A 21,181-nucleotide genomic window follows, 5' to 3' on the forward strand; every position below is an offset into this window, starting at 1 on the left:
AGTGACTGGATGCCATGGCCCACAGTAGTCCACTGGAGCAAATCTCCCCTCACCCCACACAGAGCCCAAACCCTAGGGAATCCTGAGGACTGCCCCCTCACTCACAGAAGCCCAGGCCTGCCCTCTCTCCTCCCAGGGGGTTCTGGGAAAACTCCCCTAACACACACACAGGAGTCCAGCCAGCCCCATGGGGCAGATGTGCCTCCTCCCCTTCCCCTCCCTCCGAGGACTGACGGGGGACCTCCCGCTCCCTGTCTCAACCTGGCCCCAGCCCTGGAGCTCACCTTGGGGCGGGGGGTTGGCAGTGATGATACACTTGAGCAGTACATCTGCCCCTGGAGCCGCTACCACATTCTGCAGAGGGATCTCAAACACAGGGGCCTCCAGGGGCTCTTCTCCAGCGGACACATATGAGTCATCTGAAGACTCTGCCGGAGACATGGGTGACGAGGTAAGGGGACATGGTCCCTGTGGGGGTGACTCAGGGGGACAGGGGATCGTGACAGCCTTGTATCTTAGAAAGCCAAACCCAGAGAGAAGGGCTTCCGGAAGGTGGGGTTTGGGGAACAAGGGTTCTCACTCCTGAATGTCCTGAAACAGGGAGGAAAAGACAGAAGAGAGGTTCTCAAACAGGACAGGGCAGCCAGGACTCCACATTAGCTTGACTTCTCAACTTCAGCCACAGCGACTGTGGTTTCTGGAAGAAGTCTTGCACGTCTTTCCACAAATCAGTCATCAAGGGTGGTAGATCAGGCCCTGTTTTAGGAAGTGCTCTGAGTGCACAAGGTGTTCCCAGCTGCCAAGGAGACCGAGTACAAGCTAACAGCAACCCAAGCCTTAAGCAGTAATACCGCTGTCACAGGACAACATGTGGTAAGTTGCCAAATTAGTGATGCCATCGGATTCAAGAGGGAGCAGCACGTGGGTCCAGCAGCCGTCTGAGACGCCTCACAAATCAGCTTTGATTCTGACCATCCACCAAACAGTAATACTGTACCTACAGTGCACTAAGCTCTGTATGAGTACCAGGAATACAACAAGAAAGAAGAAGCACTCCCTGCTTCCAGGAAGCTTGTACGCACGAATATATCCTCCAACCCCACTGCAGTGGATCCCTCTACCAGAATGGCCCAACTCTGACATCCTTTAAGCAAACAAAGCACAGCGTAGGTAGCCAAGAGAGCAGCGAGACTCCCAATCACACTGTTTTCCAGCTCCATAACCTTGGACAAATGATATAACCTCTCTGCGCCTCAGCTCTGTTATCTGCAAGGTGGACCTGATTAGTAACACTCAACATCTTACACAGCTGACATACAAATTAAAATAAAGCAACATCCCTAAGCTCCCAGTTAATACGACACCTGTATTGCAGTACGCAATAATGTGGCCAATAGGGAAATGGACAGGTACCTAATTATTTTTTAAAACTTTGAGATGGTAATACTTAAATTAAAAATAAATTAACTTTGATGAAGAAAAATACAAGGTGGTAAGTGAAACGAAAGCAACTCTGACGAGGGTCCTGGGAGCAGTGAACACAGGCATCTGGACTGGGGAAGCAGCAGGGGGTGCGAGTGAGTCAAGGATGGCTTCCTAGGCCTCCATCCAGGAGTGGACCCCAAGTTGATGTTCAGGGTGAGCAGAATTAGGAGCAGGGACACCATCCACAGGACGACTGGGAGACAACACACAGGCTGGCATGTATCTACGGTCAGCACAGCCACACAAGGACTCAAGGATGGGAGAGAGGCAGCGAGGTGATCGACTGGGTCAGATCTCAGTGGCCACAGGTGGGTCAGGGGATGGCGCTGGGATGAAAGGGCACAGATGAGAGGTGGCTGGCCCAAAGCTCGCCTGGAACAGGGGCCTGACACATTATTTATTGAGACGGCTTTCCATCTCTTCCCCCACAGAGGAGTGGGGTTTGGAGGGGCTCCTGAGATTCCCAGCAATGCCTCCCACCATGGTTAGGTCCTTGACCCAGCTGGCCATTGGACCCAGGGCACCTGTGGCAGGCATCTGGGCACCCTTCTTTCTTCGGGCTTCCCCCAGCCTCCACCAAAACACACTCGCACTCCGCCTCACCAGCAGGCAGGTTCCAGCACAAGGACCTTCACAGACCTTCACTCAAACTCGAACCTGGTGCTTTCCCTGTGAAGCCCGCCCTCTCAACTGCCCAGCAGCGTGGCTCTCCCCAAACGTCCTCCCACCCAGGTCTCACTCAGCACCTTCTCAGCCCTCCCCGAGGCCTTACCGAGCTCAGGTGAGGTGGGCCGGGCACGGCGACCTCTGCCCTGGCTGCGGGCCCCTCGGCGGTCCCAGGGCCCCCAAGGACCGTCCTCCTCCGGTCCTCTGCGGAGCCTCTTCTCGGCCTCAGGCCCCGCCCTGTTCTTCTCCAAGGTCTGGGGCACAGCAGTGCCCTCCTGGCCCGGCGTGGCCCAGGGCAGGAAGCGCACGGCTTGCGTTGGGGGCTCCCGCTTCCGACCCGGGGGCGCTCTCGTCCTGGCTTCGGGGGGATCGGTGGCGGCGGGGGGCGGCACGGGACTTCGGCACTCCTGGATGGCTCTGCTCCGAGTCAGCGGGAACTGGTCCCGGCGCCTGACTTCCTGCTGCGGGCCTTCCGCCGGCTCTGTCCTGCCTGCCGGCCCGCGGCTCCTGGGCCTCCCCTGTTCGTCCCCGAGCTTCCCCGTGACGCTCGGAGGGGGTGGCTGGGCGGTGGCGGGACTCTCGGCCCGAGGGGTCTTGGGAGTGGAGGGCCGGGAGAAGAGCGGGGGCTCGCCAGGCTCTCGGGGGGACGGGGCCCGCTGCAGCGTGGCGCGCAGGGACTCGTGAGAGCGCACCAGCTCCTCCCGCGACGTGGAGCGGCGGATGCGGCCCAGCTCCTGGGCAAAGCGCAGCTCAAGGTCACAGGCCGGGCTGCGCTGCCGCGTGCGCTCGTCCAGCGAGGCCGCCTTCTGCTGGAACAGGCGGCGGCGCTCGGCCACGCTGCCCCCCGGCGCCCGAAGCTCCTCCTGCGAGGTCCCGGGTGTGCCCCAGGGCGCTCCGCCGTCGGATTTGGGCTGCTCCAGTGAGCGGGCCTTGCGCAGGGGTACCCATGGCCGCAGGGGCGCCGGCGGCGAGTCGCTGCGCTCCAGGCTGCGCCGTCGCTCCTCGAAGAACTGCAGCTTGTCCAGGATGCGGGAGCCGGCACGTACCAGCCTGGGCGAGCGGCCCAGCGCCGACAGGCGGCCAGAGGCCTCGCTCAGTGGTGTCTGGGGCCGGGACTCTGCCGTGCCCGCCAGCGAGGGCCCCGACGACTTGGACTTTTTCCCTCGCTTCTCTTCTGCGGTGGCGTCCTCCGGCAGCACAGGCTCCTGCGTGCGCCGGTGGGGCGATGTGGGGGTGGCGGGGGGCTGGGCGCTGGGTCCCGGCGGGGGCCGCTTACCCACCCGAGGGGACGGTGGGGGCAGCAGCGCGGATTTGGAGGGAGGCGGTAGGGCGGGGCGACGCGGGGCCTCACTGGCCGGCTGAGGCTGAAGATCAGGCTCCTCCCTGTGCAATCCGCTCTGAGGGACGCTGCTGCAGAACCAAGAGGAAGAGGGGTGGAAGATTTAGGGATCTCCCCTCCTAGACCTTCAGCTCGTCATAGGAATTGGACGGTGGGGCATGCTGGGAAGGCTTGGGGGTGACATGGGTCAGACCCTCTGCCCCCTCCCCCCAAGAGGAAGGCACAGCCATAGCAGGTGCTGGGGAGAGGCTGGCTGCCCTGGCACCAGAAGACTGGTCTGGTGGCTGGGCCCAAGTACAGACTCAGCATCCCGGGCTCTGGCCAGTCCCCTCCCCCCAGCCCCGGAAGCTGGGAAACAGCAAAAACAGAACGGAGCGGTGGGAGAGAAAAGAATGAGCTTAGGACCCAAAGGATGGTGAAGAAAGGCAGGAGGGTTGGATGGGGAGGGGCCCTCTCAGGAATGCAGCCTCCCACTCATTCCTGCCCCCAGCTGGCCCCCGCAGCCCTGCCCATCCTTAGCAGGACATACCCCTTTCACAGTGGCCTCTAGAAGAATAGGCACTAGCCTTCGGGGGGCAACACCCCTATCCCAGGGACTACCTAGCACCTACTCAGACCTAAGCCCCTTGCCAGTGCTGACACAACGCAGCAGGTGGCAGCTGAAGTCCCTGGGGTGGGAGACTAGAATACCCAGGTTCCCACTCTCTTTGATCAATCTGCCCCCATTACAGGCCTTTGACTTCCTCCTGCCTCTGGGAAAATTACCTTGAATCCTTTGAACCCCCTCACCCACCTCCGCCACCTTCCTCCCACCCAGCACAGAAGCTCCCCAAAGGGGTATGCTCCGAAATAACTCAGCTCAGAAATAACTACTGCGTGGGCCTGAAGAGGGGGGTGTGGGAGAAGAGGAAGAGGGAATAAGCTGGTCAGCTCAGAGTACCCCTCTCACCCACAGAGCTTTTGATGCCCAAGAGCTGGGCCTCAGTTTCCCCTATCTGGATTCTTGGGGAACACATCAAACAGAAGGATTGGCAAGGAAAGGAATCGGAGATATTAACATCATACCTGACTCACTGGAGAGAGCTTACTAAAAACTTAGAAAATGGCTCATTGAGTACTCACTGTGTGCCAAAGCGTGGACTAAATATGCTTAAGGTGCACTGAGCCGCTTAATCCTTACAACAATCCTCCGAGATAGGAAGCGTTACTGCTTCCATTTACAGATGAACAAATTGAGGCTTAAAGAGGAAAAGTGCCTTACCAAGGTCACACAGCTAGGAAATGGCTGGTATCAGGACTGAAACCCAGGTGGTCTGACTCCTGAGCCCTTATTCCCTGCAAATGTCTAGGATTCTGAGGGCACAGAAGGGAGGAGAAATAGGGTACCAGCCACAAGCAGAAGTTCTAGCAGGTGCCTGAGTGTACGGATGTTTCAGCCTACCTGGGTCAGCCACCCACACTGCAGACCCCACCTCCGACTGCAAGGTGGGGGGGGGGGAGGGGAGGATGATGGGTGGAAGAGCAATCCACAGTGTCCTGAGGGAACAGAATCTCAGCCAGCCACCTGCAGGGAGGCAGAGTTTACTATGGGGAAGGGACAGCAGAGAGCAGAGTCCCTGATGAATGGCCTCTGGGAACTGGGTAAGGCGTTGGAAAGAAAACGGGGACAGCAGAGGAGGCCTCTTGCTGGCAGTTCTGAGCTCCAGGCCAGCCTCTGTACCACAGACACCGCTAAGGAAATGGGTTCCTCTGAAGTTGCCATAGCAACTCCAGGCTTAGGCTGAGGCCTGGCAAAGGACGGCAGGGAAGGAAAAAGCGAGTCCAGGGCCCAGGAGTGCCTGGTTAATGCCAACCAGATAAAGCAAGGGAGCCTCCCCTGCCCCAGACCTCTCCCCTGCCTACTGCTAGCCATTCCAACCACCTTCAAAACAGCCTCCCTCCACCAGGCTCCTTCATCCTCCTCCATGATGGTCCCTCCCCCACACACTCATACCCATCACAAGTTAGGCCCCTCTCAGCTCCCCAAATGTCCCCCAATACCTCTACCATCAGCCACTCCCCTCTTCTACTATAGCACTCCCTCCTCTATCTGCCAGCCCCCAAATCTCTAAAAATGGCTCCAATGCCTCACTCCAAACATCTCCGCTCCTTGCCACCCCCTGCCACGACAACCTTCATCCCTCCCCCCCCCCCCCCCCCCCCACAGGCATTTCCCACCAGGTCATCACATGCTCCTAGCCTCCATCACTCAGCCCTCTACCCCCACCCCAGCCCCCTGACTCCATCCCTCCCTGCCCACCCCTGCCTCCCACACACCCCACATCCTCCTGCCTTCCCAGGCCCCTGGCCCCATCTACTCCCTGACCACCTCACTCTCTTCTCTCTCCCGGCTGTGCTCTTGCTCCCTTGCTCTCCTGCTCTCTCGGGAGCTGCCTTGTGGAAAGGTTCCGTTCCTCCCAGAAAAAGGCCCACATGGGAACAGGAATGTGCAGAGAGAAGAAAAGGCAGCAGCTGCTGAGACAGCAGGCACGGAGGGGGCCCTGGGGGGGGGGGGGAATCTGGGGGACAACTGGAGCCTGAATGGGCGAGGTGAGAGAGGGCCCCTGGGAAAGTGGAGATCTTGGAGGGGACGAGGAAGGGACGGAGGGGTCCACGAGACCATGGCGATGGCAGGGGGAAGGCAGGGCCGGTGGGAACAGGAGGCTGTGGGTGGTGATGGCACAGGAGGGAGACGGAAAGTGTGGGAGGACAGAGTAGGTAGCTGGGGCCAGGGTGGAAGCAGGGGCGGTGGAGAAGTGCACAGAGGGGTGGATGGTGCAGGGGAGGTGGGGATGAAGGCTGACGGGGTGGTGAGGGGCAGTGCAGGACAGCATGGTGAGGTGGAACAGTGCAGGCCTGGGTGAGGCCATTACTTACACGTGAATCGAGAGCGCCCGTCCTCTGTATAGACTGAATGCGCTGCCATACAGGTCACTGGCCACCGAAAGGCTATCCTCTGACCCCCAGCTTGCGCCCACCAGATTAGCTCGAGACGCCCGTACCAGCGGCTCCACCCCCAGGTGCCGTGGCCCGGCCCCGGTTGCCTGTGCTTGCCTTGGGCTGCCCGGGAGGCGGCGGGTGCCACCCCTGCTGCCCGCTTCCTGCTCCAAGACCGTCTGCCCGCTGCCCCACCAGCTCACTTGCTCCTCTGAGGTGCCTGTCACGGAGGTCGGGGGTGTGTCCAGGGAGGTGCCCACCAGGGTGTCGGAGCCCCCTAGAGAAAGGAGCACGGTGAAGCCCGGGCACCTCTTGTAGGAAGCCCGCCTGCCTGCTCTTAGAGCAGCCCAGATAGCTCACCCGTGGGGGTGCTGAAGTCCCCGTCATCCCGAAGCTCCAGGCGCTGGGTCCCCTGCACATCGCTGATGTCATCCTCGCCCGTCTCCGAGTCTGGAGAAGAAGGGGTCTGTGTGGGCAGGGCCCTCCTCCCTCTGACTCCAACTCTTCCCTGTGTCTCCTCCCGCCTCCCCCCCACCCAGCAGGCTCCATCTTACCACCAGCACGGCTTCCACACCTATCTTCTCCCCTCTTTTGCTCCCCCACGTCCCCCTGCCCTTCCTGGGCTGCTCAGGCCAGTCCCGTGGCTTCACCTCTGCGCCCCTGGCTACTCACCCCTGCCTCCCGGGTAGTGCTCTCAGAGCCACCTACCATCCCCCCTCCCAGCCGCTTAATGGATTACCAGGGTCTCAGCCCTCCCCCTCCTCCCTGGTCAGTGATAGCTTCGGTTCCTGTGCAGCCCCCAAATAACAAGATCCTAGGTTCCAAGGCTCTAAAGTGTGGGTTCCAATACTCCAGGAACAAAGGGGAGTCACCTCAGAGTCGTACTGTCAGGGCACTTGACCAACCGCAGGGCCAGCCTGTCCTCCACCCCAAGCCAGCCGGAACACATCAGGGTGCAGCTGAGGCAGGGTGAGGAGAGGCCAGGACCGGGCAGGGAGAGGGGAGTGGAGGGCTAGGGCAGGAGCCAGTTTCCTACCGTAACTTTGCTTTCTGCAGGAGCGGAAAACTTCGCTTCCATAGGAGCAGCAGGAGAGAGACATGGACAGACTGTTATCAGAGCGTTTGTGGTGCAGGGCGTGGTGGGTAGGCAGGACAGAGGGGGCATGAGGGTACCCAGTGCCCAGAAATGCCCTGTGGGGATGGGGGAGGGGGAGGGAGGCACCTGGAATGGGCAAAGCATCTCTCATCCTGACTGCCTACAGGCTCCCACTGTGCCCAGCTGGGGAGCACACCTGTTTAGACTGGTTATTCCAACTACCCCAGCAAGTCTGTACCCTTGGCACTCTCACTGGTGCTGCCACTGGCCACGCACACACATGTACACACATACATCTGCTTGTGTTGAGCCCAGTCACAGACCCAGGCCCCCCATTAGGGGTTAGGCCCACCCTCCTTAAAATACTTGCGCTGTGCTTTGACCCTTCCTTGCAAACCAATCTCCCCACCTGTCCTGCATCATGATGTAACAGCTACCCTCTTCCTGATCCCTCTCTTCTACTTCTGAGTGGTCCTCAACAATGCCCAGTGGTTAGGCGAGAAGCAAAGTTTCCTGGGCATATTTTTAACTTTCCCAGGTTCTATCAGGTTCTGTGCCTCAGTTTCTCTATGAGTGCTATGACAAGCAGCAGCCACGTGCTGGTTGTCAAAGCATGGCAGTGAGCTCATCACCACTCGGCCCCACAGATGGAGAACCCTGAGCCCAGGCCCATGTTGGGGTGTGCTAGTGAGTCCCCCCCTCCCCCGCCATTGTTAGGTTCTCTCTCAGAGGGTACGGGGCACCTCCTTGAGTGGGTATGGATGTGTACTGGGGGATCCCACATCTCATGGGCTGTCTTCCGGGCCTGGGTGCCTCATGAAGGGACATGGACCAAGAAAAGGAGTGGGCATGGGCTAGAGCAAGGAGCCCATGGTCCACGCACCATGGGTGAGTCGGCCAAAGGCCCGGCGGGTGTGGCCGGTTTTCTGAAAGAGAAAAGCCAGAATGAATTGTTGAGGGGAAGGCTCATTCCTGATGTCCCTTACTTCCCATGGAAACCTCTATATTAAACAGAAACTCGTTCCAGGGGCTGGGGTGGGGCGGGGGGTTAATGCACAGAGACGTAGGGCAGCCAGCTTCCCCAGTAGGGAATGTTTCCACTCTTCCCTGCCTTTCAGCCCTCCCAGCAGGAGCTCCAGGCTGGCTACCCAGCTTGGCTCTGGGGAGGAGCAGAGGAGGAAGGAGAGAGAGGACAGCAAAGCTGTGGGTCAAATGCTGGGACTCTGACAGAGGCTCACAGGACTGGAGACCTGAGCGACACCCCCCGAGATAGAAGCTAGGGGATAAAATAGGAAGCTGACTGACGTGAAGGAATAGAGGGGGGTGGGGGGTGGGGTGCTTGGATGACTGGGAGATGGAGGGACGAGGGCACAGATTCCTGCTTGGGTGGGGGGGGTGGTAGGTGGGTGAGGACAGATACCTGAAATAGGTGTCAAGCGGGCGGGGAGGGTGATGGGGGAGCAGAAGGCAAGGTCCCCCAAGGGCCGGAGCCTCACGAATGCAGGAAGGAGGCCCGGGTACGCGGAGGACAGGGCAGGGCTTAGGGAATTTATTGCGCTCGGCGCGGATCCCTGTGCGTTGCTTCCAGGAGCTCGGGAAGATGGAAGGCTCCAGAGTGGGGGGGCTGGGGAAAGCCGGGGCGGGGGGCCGGGGTTGGACCGAGGCGAGAGGGGACTGGGTGGCAAAGAAGCCAGTGGGTGCTCCACGCCGAACTGCGGCGGGGGCCTTCCCGGGGGGTCGCGGGGATTGCGGGAAACTGGGGGTCTGCCCTTCGGCACCGGGAGGGGACGGCGCGCGCGGCACGCAGTCTAGGGAGCCCCCCACAGCGCGCCCGGCCGCGGCCCTGGGCCGCTGGGTGGGGCGGGCGCGGCCCCGGCGCCCCCTCCCCCGGGGCCCGGCCGCGGTGACCCGCCCTCCCTTGGGGCGCCCAGCCCTGCCCGCCCCCTCCCGGCGCCGCCCGCCCCCGGAGCCCTCACCTGGAAACGCTTCTTCACCCACAGCTTCTTCATGGCGGGGGAGGGGGCCGCGCCGGCGGCCGGGCGAGGAGGGGACGGGCGGGGGCGGGGCGGAGTCGGAGGCGGGGCCGGGGGCGAGCGGGGGAGCGGGCGGGAGCCGGCGCCGGTGGCGGAAGGAGCCGCGGGGCCGCTGGAGCCCGGGAGGTGGGAAGGCGGCGGCGGCGGCCGCGGCGGCGGCGGCGGCGGCGTCCAGAGCCCGCCCCTCCCCCGCCAGCCTGCACCCCACCTGGCGCCCCTTCCCAGGCCTGCTCCCCTGCGACCTCCGGGGCGGCGCTCACCTGCCTCCGGTCACCCCCGCCCCGCACCTGCCTCCCGGGCCCTGGGCACATGGGGAAACTGAGGCACAGAATGGGGTGCAGTGGCCCCTATGAGAGTTCGGGCCACCCTCTCATTGGCAGCCCGACGCGGTCTCCACGCCACCCCCACTCGAGTCCCGCGGGGCCGCTCTGGAAGGTCAGCCGCATCTCGACTCGCTCACTCCACAAACATGCGCACACTCCACTGTGCCAGGCAGTACCGAACTCGTCACCGCGGGAACACGCCGCAGGGCCACAGCGCCGGGCGGGGGCGTCTAGGTCACACACGGGGTAAAAGTCCTGGTGGGTGGGGGCTCCGTGCTGCCATGGACCGAGACTAAAAACCCTCTGGCTCCTCAGGAGAGCCAGAGAGGGCCCTAGAGTTTCTTGATGGTAGGTACTCTGTCCCTACCCCAGTGGCGCATACACACACACACACACACACACACACACACACACACACCAGCTAAGGTGCCCAGAGATACTATTATTCACAAATAGGACCCATTTTCTCATTCATAGGTGAGTGTACTCCCAGACTTCCTTTGTCCCTCTCCCATTCAGAACCACACACACTCTGCCTACACAAAACTCAACCCTTCCTTCCCCCCACCCAGCAATCATTATAACTAAGTTTCTTAAGCATTTACTAAGTGCCAGGCACTTTATAAATGTTACCTCATTGACAACAACCCCTTATGGACATTTAACAGGCTCCATTTAACTGACAAGTGACTAAGGCTCAGAGAAGTCCTATCATTTAGCCAAAGCCATACAGGTTCTGTGTCACCCTGTCCTCTAGATCCAAATCCCCACCCCAGCATACACAAGTAGTGCCATTCCTGGTTTCTGAGCTGTGACTACAAAGTCATCTTCATTAACAACTACTGCATGCTTAGTATGTACTGAGCATTGTGCTAAGCACTTTTACATGAATCAATTCATTTAAGCTTTACAATGAGAGGCAGGACTGAGGCAGAGAGAGGTTATTTGCCCAAGGTCACACAGCCAATCACTGGGGGAGCCAGGATTCTAACCCAAGCACTGTGACCGAGTTATTGACCACTATGCAATAGAGCCTCACATGCTAATAAGTCAGTATGTTCCCTAACTTTGTTTCTTTAAAACAGGGGTCCAAGATAAATACGCAGCCAACTGATGAGTTTTGTTTAGCCTGCACTCTATTTTAGGTGGGGCATGGACCTTCAAGTTCAGCCCCTGACGACAATACCTCTCTGTTATCAATTTCTACTGGGCTTCTGAAGTTATTTGAATTTATGGACCTTTTTCTTTTTAAGTTTAAAGTCATGTCTTGTACATTCTGGGTGCACACAGGTGGTCCTGTTTCTCAGAACCCCAAAGGCAAATGTCGCATGTACAGGTATGTGCATGGGGATGTACACTCAGAGCATACACGTGTGCGTCCATATCGGTTCCAGTCAGAGGACCCTGGACACCCACAGGCGCTTTCCCTGCCCACCCCCAAACACACCCACTCACAGATGGGGAAGCTGAGTGAGGAGAGGGGGTAACTTGAGCCCCTGTTCCCCAGGAGAATCCGAGGGGCTGGCACATTCCATAGCAAAAATAACCAATGGGCAGCGGGCGTGAGTGACGGGACAGCTGGGCCGAGGACAGGCCTGTGGGATTCTGTGTTCCTGTTCTGGGTCTGCACTGCTCACCCCCACAGGGCTGGCCTGCGATAGGCTTGCAGGGTGGGCCACCCCCAGCTGGCCCTAGATTGCCCCATTTTCCCCTCCATGGCTGGACAGGTGTGCCCCTTTGTCATTTCCCCAAACCCAGACTTCCAGTTCCCACACTGCTAGCATTTCCCCTTCCAAAGAAAGCCCAACTCATCATGCCATGCCCGATCTCTCACACGGACCCTCCTCAGAGCCAGATGCACCCACTCCCCTCCTCCTTGCCTCTTCTCTTTCCTTCCTGGAAGGTCCAGTTTCCCCCTTCCCTCCTTTTGCTTACCCTGCTCTGCATTTCGGACATACCATAATATTTTTACTTATTTATTGTGTTGATTGCATATTGTCTGTCTCCCCTCACTGGGATGTAATCTCTAGGACAGGAACTTGGGGGTTTCCCCTCCTCTCATGTAGCCCAAGCACCTGAAACAGTGCCTGGCCCACAGTAGACACTCGATAAAATGAGAGGGGAGGGCAGAGCTGGGGATGGCGGGGATAGGGATGGTAAATCTTCCTGGAACAGCTCATTCACTGAGCCCTCCTCCCTCCTCTGTCCAGACCCAGACCCTTTCCTAAGAAATAGCTGGAGAAATGGTCATTTCAAGTTCCACTCAGGATCTTCCCAGGAGAGCCTTCCCTGGCTTCAGGAAAGTTCTCCTGCATGGGCTTTGGCTCTTTTGGGGCTTCTCTGCTCCTGTCTCTCTTTTATCCCAGGGCTCCTCACTGCTGCCACTCTGGCTCCTCCTCCCCTACCTGATGAGGCCTGGGCATGAATGGATGGCGACACTCTCCCCACCCATTCCCAACTCCATACTAGTCTCCTCCTGGCTTTTCATCCAGACACTCCGAATTCCTGGTGAAAAAGAGAACTGCAGAATATTCCTCAACACAGGTTCTGGTGTATTCCCACCTTTTCCTTGCTGAACAAGCCCTCTCTCCCTGTCTCTAACCTCTCCTCTCCATGCTCTCAAGTCCCCAGCATGGCCCACTCCTCTCTGTTGACCTTTGGCCCTTCTGATTGAAACCAGAGTCTTCCAGACTCCAGCTACACAACACGCAACTAACAGGGTAAGCACTGTCAGCTTGCCCCTTCTCTCGGCTGTGCCTTGTCCTCCTTACCCCTTGCCCTTTAAGCCTCCACCTCCAACCACACATGTCCCAAGCTTTGAGGGTGGTGCTTGTTCTGGTCACTTGATTTGCACATCGCTCCACAACCCAGTCATGAAAGAGAATGCCCCCGCCTATCTTGGACCAGCTACGGGCCAGAAGATGGCTTTGGGGATATGGTTGGGAGAAGGATGGTTAATGATGATAGATCCTTGCCTTTAGTCTTCCCATGCTTCTCTTCCTGAGGACAGGCAACGTGGACCTGAACCAAAAGACCTGGCTTTCAGATCTGGCTCTGACACCTCTTGTAGGCATGTGACCTTGAGTCAATTCCCTCTTGGAACGCCAGTTTTCTTGTATGTGTAACCATCACAACAGTAATCTAGGCTTAGAAGATTAAATAATGGAATGATAGAGGGTTCTGTACACATGCTAAGGATTCTACAGGTAGCCTACATGTCTGCCATGTTCACTATTCCTAGTCTTTCCTCATTTCTACACCCCAAACCCCACTCTCTTGTGTCCCATCCTCCAAACTCTCCAGCCTGTGGCCCACTTGTCTTCTTAAGGCCTCAGTCTCCCCAAGCCATGCCAATATGCCTCCATCCTTGAGCTAACATCTCAGGAGGAGTGCCAGGAGCCTTAGCATCACCCTGTCTTCCGGAGCCAGACAGCAATCCCAGCCAGGAAACTGCCTCCTTCTTCTGCAGCCAGGTCCTGGCTTGGCTTCCTCGAGAACCCTGAAGTCCTCCTGCTGTTGATCCCCACCAAGAAAAGTTTTCCATGAGTAAGTCTGAGCAATGCTGAGCTGCTGGCCCAGCTGCCTCTGACCAAGACCTGTAACTGCAGGGACTGGCAGTGGGGGCAGGGGGCGGGTGTGGGGTGGAGGGGACTGGGCAATAGGAGGAGGAGGAAGCCAGACTCATGCAGTCAGTCCCCCACCACCACCAAGCAAAGCCCTGCCCTCCCCCAAATCATGTGAAAGGGGCGTAGTAGTTAAGCACCTAGTTCTTTGCGGCGAATCAGATCCCCCCCCCCCAAATCCAGCTGAGCCACCTTCTATCTGTATAAGACATGACATTTAATCCTCTCCACCAGCTCCCCCAGGATTGCTATGGGACTTCAATTATATATCAACAGATATGATAATGTGTCATCTGCCATGCAGTACTGTGGAGCTCGTCATAACATTACAGATTACTACCAAGAATTATTACCTACTGATAATAATTATAAGACTGGTCTTGGGGTAGGGGCGCCTGGGTGGCTCAGTAGGTTGAGGATCTGACTCTTGATTTTGGCCCAGGTCACGATCTCAGGGTTGTGAGGTCGAGCCCTGCATGGAGCTCCGTGCTGAGCAGGGAGCCGGCTTAAGATTCTCTCTCTCTCCCTCTGCCTCTCTCTCATAAACAAACAAACAAATAAATAAATAAATAATAAGACTGGTCTTGGGGTAGAGATTTTGCCCGTAGGAAAAAGCTCTCAAATGCGACTTATGACTTGCTGCAGCCCACTCCTCTTTCTGTTTTAACATAACTGTCAAAAGGCCCCAAGTCCAGTCCCCGGGGCACCTAGGGTCCTTTCCTACCCCACGCCTCTGTTCCACCAGCGCAGCCTGGAGACCATCCTCCTGGCCTCTATCTAGATATGCCCCGCCAGCATTCAGCCCTGCCAACCATGCTACCCAGTTTACAGAGGGACTGAGGAAACACATCTTGCAGGAGGGCTCTAGCACCCTGTCATTCTCCCCACTTTGAGGAACCAGAGCAGGCTAGAAGGCTCTCCTCTGAAAGAGAAGGTCTGGGCTACTCCCCATACAATGGACAGCTGCCCTCCCTCCCTTTCTCTTTCTCTCTCCTACCTCCAGAACTCCTTGAGTGGTAAAAAGCCCCCAAGGTGGAAACCAGGAGGAATGGGCTCTTAATTCTGGGGTGGCCATAACTAGCAATATTTTTCTGGCAGATCTTTCTCCACTCTGGACTGCAGTGTCCTCGCCTACAAAAGGAAGTATTTGGAGCTACTGTTCTCTGTGGTCATTTCAACTTGAAACAAATATGGCACCCCTCAGTGCTTCCTTTCCCCTCCCTAAAATCTCTCTCCCCCAGACTGTATTCTCACCAACCTATCTATCATGCACTTCGGTTTATGTTCTGTTTTCGGTCCCCTTTGCCCCAAGGGGACCAGATCCCCAAGGACTCCGATCCTCCCCCAGTTCAGAGCACTACCAGGATGGGTCTTCTTCCCCGACTCCTGCGCCTGGCCAAATACAAGGCTAATCAAGAGAAGCCAGCCTTGACCCTCTCCGTCCCAGGCTTGGCCACAGGAAGTCCGAGGAACCAGTTGTTGAAGACTGTGGGGGTGAGCAGGGTGGCACGCAGGAGAGAGGGGGGATGCTGACAGAGGGAGGTTGAGCCCCTGCTCCATCTTCCGACACGCTGTAACTCAGAGTCAGCTACCGAGGTCCCCTATCCTTGTGCCTCCTCCTTGTGTCTACCCAAGGGTGCACCCCTACACAACACCACCCAGCTGGAATGAGAATTCCCTGTTGAAGACGCCTGGGACACACTCAGTGATCAGTGATCCCCACGCTCTTTGCCATCTCCCCAACTCCAGCCTACTTCCCCAGGATTCTGGTTCTGTCTGCAGAGAAGAACTGGCTGGCTTAGGGGCTGAGAAAGTTAAGGAAACCCAGACACTGACCCCGGGAGAGTCCGCCCTGGCCTGGCCCCCACACCAGCCCCAGCAGGACCCTGAGGACCAGGCCCAATCTCGGTCCCCTCCCTTCTGCCTCAGATCGACATCTGTCCCTTCACACACGAGCCTGGCACTCTACCCCCACATGGGCAGGGGACCAAGCACAGGCCTGAGCATCCTCTTTCCATGCCCTCTGAACCTCAGGTAGACATACATGGCCGATTGTCTTTCCATCCCAATTCCACAAACCCCTATCCCTCAACTGCTTGTGCCACCAGACCCCTCCACGGCCCGCATAGGTACACACGCACATGCACGTGCACACCCTTGCACGTGGATTCTCAAGCACCCTCCTCCCTGCACACCGGGGAGCCCCCAGACCTAGCTTCACTCTCTGATGCTCTGCACTCTGTTCATAATTGTCTACCCACTAGCTTCTTCTAACTAGCCTGGTGCCCATTACACCAACCCTCCCCAGCAACGGACTGTGAGGAGCTCTGACCCATCCCTTCACATCGCAGTGGGACCTGGGGAGCCCGCCCCTCTTTCAGACATGTGCACACCTGTCAGGGGTCCCAAGTCTAAGTTATCTGAGCTGATGAAGAAGATTTTTCCCCAGGAGGACTCTCTTTACTGGAAACTAGGAGGGCTTTCACTATGGAAGTCCCAGAGAGGCCTGAGTGGGGCTCAGGTTTTGCTTACCAAATGCTGACCCTTGACCTCTGACCTTCCTGTGGGAGAAGTCTCTCTACTCTGACACCCCTTTCCCCCCAGCACACACTTTCCTCTTATGGGCACTTCTGGGTCAGCGCAGCTAAGAAGCCCGAGCACCTGGGAAGAGACCTGGATGCACCGGGACCTCCCCACGTGGCCTGGCAGTCCTTGTCCGGCTCCGAGCACCCCTCCCCACCGGGCACCCCCGCCTCCCCATTACCTCCGACCTCCAGCACCGTGAGGACAGCCTCACAGGAGGCCTGGCCCCGCTCGTTCTGGGCCCTGCAGCTGTACACGCCGGCGTCCTGCGCCCCGCAGCTCCGCAGCCACAGGCAGCTGGGCTCAGGGGCCTGTGGGGGCAGGGGCTGCCCGTCCCGGAACCAGCTGAGGCTGGGCTGGGGCGTCCCGCTCACCGCCACCCGCAGCCGCACGTCGCTGCCCGCCAACACCGCCGCGTCCTTCAGGGGCCGCAGGAAGACAGGCGCCCCGGCCGCCGCCCCTCCGCCGGCCCCCACCTTGGCTCGCTTCGGGGGCACCCCGGGGCTGGGGGGTGCCCTCATGCCCGCGTCCCCGCCTCGCGTGCCCCGGGCTTTCTGCATGGCCTCTGCGAGCTGGGCTGGGGGAAACGCTGGAACCGGACGGCCACGGGGGGCACCCGGGGGATGGTGCCCTGGGAGACGAGTCCTGGGGGGCCGGCGCCCTGCCTTCCTGCCGCCCGCCCGCCTTCGGCCTATGTTACCCAGAAGGTCACCAGGGCGGCCGGCCGGTTGCGCCTCGGGGGCTATTTTTAGGCCCCCCGGCTCGGGTTGCGAGGGAGCAGTGGAGGGAGGGGGCAGCAGAGGAGGGGACTTGGACTCCAGACTGCCCCTTCCCTCTCTCCAGGAGCCCCTATCTCCAACACCGGCTTAAATGGGGGCCCTGAGGACTGGTTCCAGGCCCCATCCCCCATGGTGCACCGCCCCCGGCCCACTCAGGAGTCTGGAGTCAGATTACCCCTGGGCTCATCACATTGCCCTTCCTTCCACCCTCCCCTGGTGCTGCTGATTCCCAGCTGGGGGAGAGGGAGAGGAGGTCCTGGATGACATGTCTAAGAGACAGATGGGGAAGCAGGCCGCAGCGGAGGTGAGTAGACAGCCAGGAAGAAGGACCAGTGGCCACCCCCAGCCTCCATGCCAGCCTGGTGAACAGTAAGCCCAGGAACAGGGAGTCAGTGGATTCAGGCTCCCAGCTGGTCCTGCCCTAACTTGCGGGGTGGTACTGAAGCTCTCTCAACCCCCAAGTCCTCATCTGTTAAAAATGGGTAGTTGAATAGGGGTTGCAACAGGCAGAGAAGGGTGGAAGGACGTTCCAGGCAGAGGGAACAGCATGACCTAAATCAGAGCAAGCTGAAAGTAGATGACATGTTCTAAGAGTCAGAGGAGTTTGGAGACATTGAACTGTAGTGGGGTGGGGTGAGTGGAGGTTTTGCTTGCAAGGTCTGTATCCTGATGGCAGTGGGGCGCTGCTACAGGGAGTTACACAGCAGGATAACATGGTCAGAGCTGTGTTTTAGAAGGATCCCTCTTGGCAGCCATGGTGCTCAGGGTGAGTCGGAGTTGATGGGAGAGCTGGAGGTCAGTTACAGCGTGGTTCTCAAAGTATGGCACCTGTTGAAAGTACAGACTCTCAGTCCCCACCCCCAGAGACCAAGGTGCATCGGGGGTGCTGGGAGGGTCCAGGAATCTGCACATTTAACAAGTGGCCCAGGTGACTCAGATGCATCTAAGGGTTGCACTTTGACAAACATCAAGATGGGACATTACTGGTCTTAAAAGTTCAAGTGAGACTTATGCAACAGAACAGTTCATACGCTGACTGGTGGTAGCCACATGAATCTACATATGTGATAAAATTGCGTGCACACACACACACACACACACACACTAATGAGTGCATGGAACACTGGTAAAATGTCAAGAAAGTGGGTGGCAATTTCCTGGTTGTGACATTGTACTATAGTTATGCAACACGGAGCCATTGGGGATCGCCAAGTGAAGTATCTTTCTGTATTGTTTCTTAGAATCTCATGTGAATCTACAGTTATCTCGAAATAAAAAGTTAAACAAAAGTTCAGGTGACAGACCCAGGCCTGAACTTGAGCCTCAAGGAGTGAAGCCTGGGAGGGCAGAGAGGAGCCCGAGGAGGAGCCCTGAGTCATTCTGAGATGCAGAAAGTTACTCTCAATGTCACCTCACCCCCCACCCTCACTCGGGAAGACCAAAGTCAAAGTGTGCTTGTGCAGGTGAATGCAGAGGGTACAGAAGAGACAATTTAAGCACTGAATTATGTCCACAGGGATTAAGAGCCTTGAGGAATGAAATTTCTTTGTTGTTTGCATGCATTAGAGCTTACTCTTTGTGCTGTTCAGTTCTTTGGGTTTTGACGAAAGCACAGAATTGTGCATCCTCTACCTCAGGACCATACAGAACATCACCTTAAATATTTGCCTGAATATCCCTTTTGTGCACAACCACATCCCCTCTGCCGATCCCTGGAAGCCATTGATAATGAAGTATTAAACATGAATGTAATTCTAAAAAGATAAAAGTGGCGGGGGGTGGGGCAGGAGGCTTCACAAGCAGATGGAACATCAAGAACAAAGAACTAGAGGGGCACCTGGCTGGCTCAGTCGGTTAAGCGTCCCACTTCGACTCAGGTCATGATCTCACGGTTCGTAGTTCGAGCCCTGCATCGGGCTCTGTGCTGCCGGCTCAGAGCCTGGAGCCTCCCTCTCTCTCTCTGCTGCTCCCCATCTGGAGTGCTCTCTCCCTCTCTCTCTCTCAAAAATAAACATTAAAAAAAAAAAAAAGAACAAAACCCAGTAATCCAAAGCCACCTAGCACTAGACCTCAACAACTCGCTCAGAAAGCATGCAGTTAGGTGGTCTGTAAATGTTGACTGGGTGGTTGGTTGGTTGGTCAGTTGGTTGAATAAATGAACTGTGTGGTCTTGAGTAAGTCACTTAATGTCATAGAGGTTCAGTTTCTTCATCTATAAAATGGGGTAGCCCAACTCAGGATTTATTCGTTCATTCAACAAACATTCTTGAGTTTCTATTCTGTGCTTGGCACTGTCCTAGGCAGTAGGGATATAGCAGTGGACAAAAAAGGCAAGGATTCCTGCCCTGCAGGGGAAATGGAGCAGGGCAAGGGAGATGGGAGCGTGGTGGGGCTTGAACTTTCGAATAGGGTGGTTGGAGGCTCACTGGGAATAATTGAGCCAATCTTAAAGGAGTGAGGGAACAAAAGGTGTGGATATCTGGATAGGACTGCTTCTGGCAGAGGGGGGAGCGTGCCTGGTAGGCTCCAAGCAGAGCCAGGGGCCAGTGGGGCTGGAGGGAGTGGTAGGGAGGGTAGAGGGACATGAGGTCAGTTGGGTAGCAGGGGCCAGACAGCAAGCATCTCATAGGCCATGGCACTTTTATTCTTAGTGAAAACGGGAAGTCATTTCGGAGGATTTTGAGCTGAGGAATTACATGATCTGACTTAGGTTGTTGTGATGGCTTTAAATTATTATATTAAATATTAAAATGAATATTAACTATTTAACAGGGCCTGGCGCAGGGCCTGGGACATGGCTTGTGTATCTCCTGGCAGAAGGTCCATAAGGGGGGCCATTCATTGATGTGTGCTCAGGGGTGTGTGGGCCCCGTAGGGAGGGCACAGGCCCATGTGAGTCACTGGTGCCCTCTCCTGGAGGAGCCCGTACTAGCCGTGCCGGTCAGAAGCCAGCAGGTTCTGGCCAGGCCCACCACCCGGGGCAGCTGGCTACAAGGCGCTCATCTGTCCCTGAGAATGGGCCCCATAGTGCTCTGCGGCCTGGCGCCAGGCTGGGTGTGTGCTGCCAGTCTGCCCTGCCTTGCGATCACAAGCCTATGGTGTCATGGAAAGAGATCTGGACTCCGGAGGCCAAGGAGCCTGGAGCCTGGTCCTCCTGTGCCGTGGAGATGCTGTGTGACCTTGCCAGTTCACCCCACCTCTCTGGGCCGTGGGGGGTTTCCTCTGGAACATAAGGATGCACCGTGTGCCTGGCACACAGCAAAAGGTCAATAAATGTTGGTTGGATCACTGAACGAAGTGGGGGCCATCAGCCTTCCCAGTAAATATTTAATTTAGAGAAACGTAAATAAAAGTGCTCGGTGGGTATTCATTCAACAAGTACTTAAATATTTAACAAACACCTTCTATGGAGCAAGCAAGCACTCTCCCAGGCACCAGGGGAACAGTGGTGAGTAAAATGATGAACCACCCCCCCCCCCCCAACCTTGGTTAGCTGACATTCAGGTGCTGGACTGGAGGCCATTGATGTATTTGCATAAGTGTCCTGGGCCACCAGGTGAGAGGAGGGAGAGGGAGGCGTAATTGGGTAGACGGTGCTGTCTCAGGGGCAGGGGGAGGAGGAGGGTAGTCAGAATGGACAGAGAGGGCAGGACAGTGTCCGCTGAGCCCTCAGTTCCTGGCCCAGGGACATATTTGTCTTTATAGTCCTTCCTACCTCACCCCTCAGGTGGCGTCTGAGTTGGTCTAGAACAGGTCCCCTGGGTCTAATGTGAAGCTAGTCAGCCCTCCATGGGCTCTCTTATTTCATGATGTTCAGAGTCTTACAGGAGAAGATACCAGAGTGTCCCAAGGAAAAGGGAGAGTTTTTGCCATGGAGGTGATGGGGTGCATATATATGACCACATGGAACCCAGATCTTTTTTTTTGGCTCATTTTGTCCATTCTTTGGGAGCACCACATCCATGTCCCCTGCCCTAGAGTCCCTGTATCACTGTCCAACTCCCAAAGAGATAGGCAAAGCAGAGGACTTAGAACCAGAGGATTTCTATTTAGGTTTTTTGCTGTTTTTAAAGATTTTATTTTTAAGTAATCTCTACACCCAACGTGAGACTCGAACTCACAACCCCAAGATCAAGAGTCAGACGATCTCCCGACTGAGCCAGGCAGGTGCCCTGAACCAGAGGACTTCTAGGCCCAGGAAGGCTCTGCTCAGAGAATGCTTGCCCGCTGGGGACACAGGGTGGGTCTGGACTTCTCTCTTCTCTGAGGACAAATGGG

The 21,181-nt window shown here is 57.2% G+C and overlaps 1 protein-coding gene across 1 annotated transcript in view; it reads right to left on the reverse strand.

The window, feature by feature from the left end:
* The window catches only part of SPEG (striated muscle enriched protein kinase), a 51,750-nt gene extending 35,064 nt beyond the window's left edge, over positions 1-16,686 (reverse strand). The window contains exons 1-6 of the mRNA XM_049615237.1: positions 16,306-16,686; positions 7,503-7,532; positions 6,827-6,916; positions 6,407-6,743; positions 2,258-3,561; positions 285-428 (exon numbers count right to left, since the gene is read on the reverse strand). Of these exons, the coding sequence (XP_049471194.1) occupies positions 285-428; positions 2,258-3,561; positions 6,407-6,743; positions 6,827-6,916; positions 7,503-7,532; positions 16,306-16,684 (2,284 nt within the window). The 5' untranslated portion in view covers positions 16,685-16,686. The remainder of the gene's footprint in view (positions 1-284; positions 429-2,257; positions 3,562-6,406; positions 6,744-6,826; positions 6,917-7,502; positions 7,533-16,305) is intronic.
* Between the last annotated feature and the right edge of the window lie 4,495 nt (positions 16,687-21,181).

Source organism: Panthera uncia, assembly GCF_023721935.1.
Source record: "Panthera uncia isolate 11264 chromosome C1 unlocalized genomic scaffold, Puncia_PCG_1.0 HiC_scaffold_3, whole genome shotgun sequence".
Taxonomy (NCBI): domain Eukaryota; kingdom Metazoa; phylum Chordata; class Mammalia; order Carnivora; family Felidae; genus Panthera; species Panthera uncia.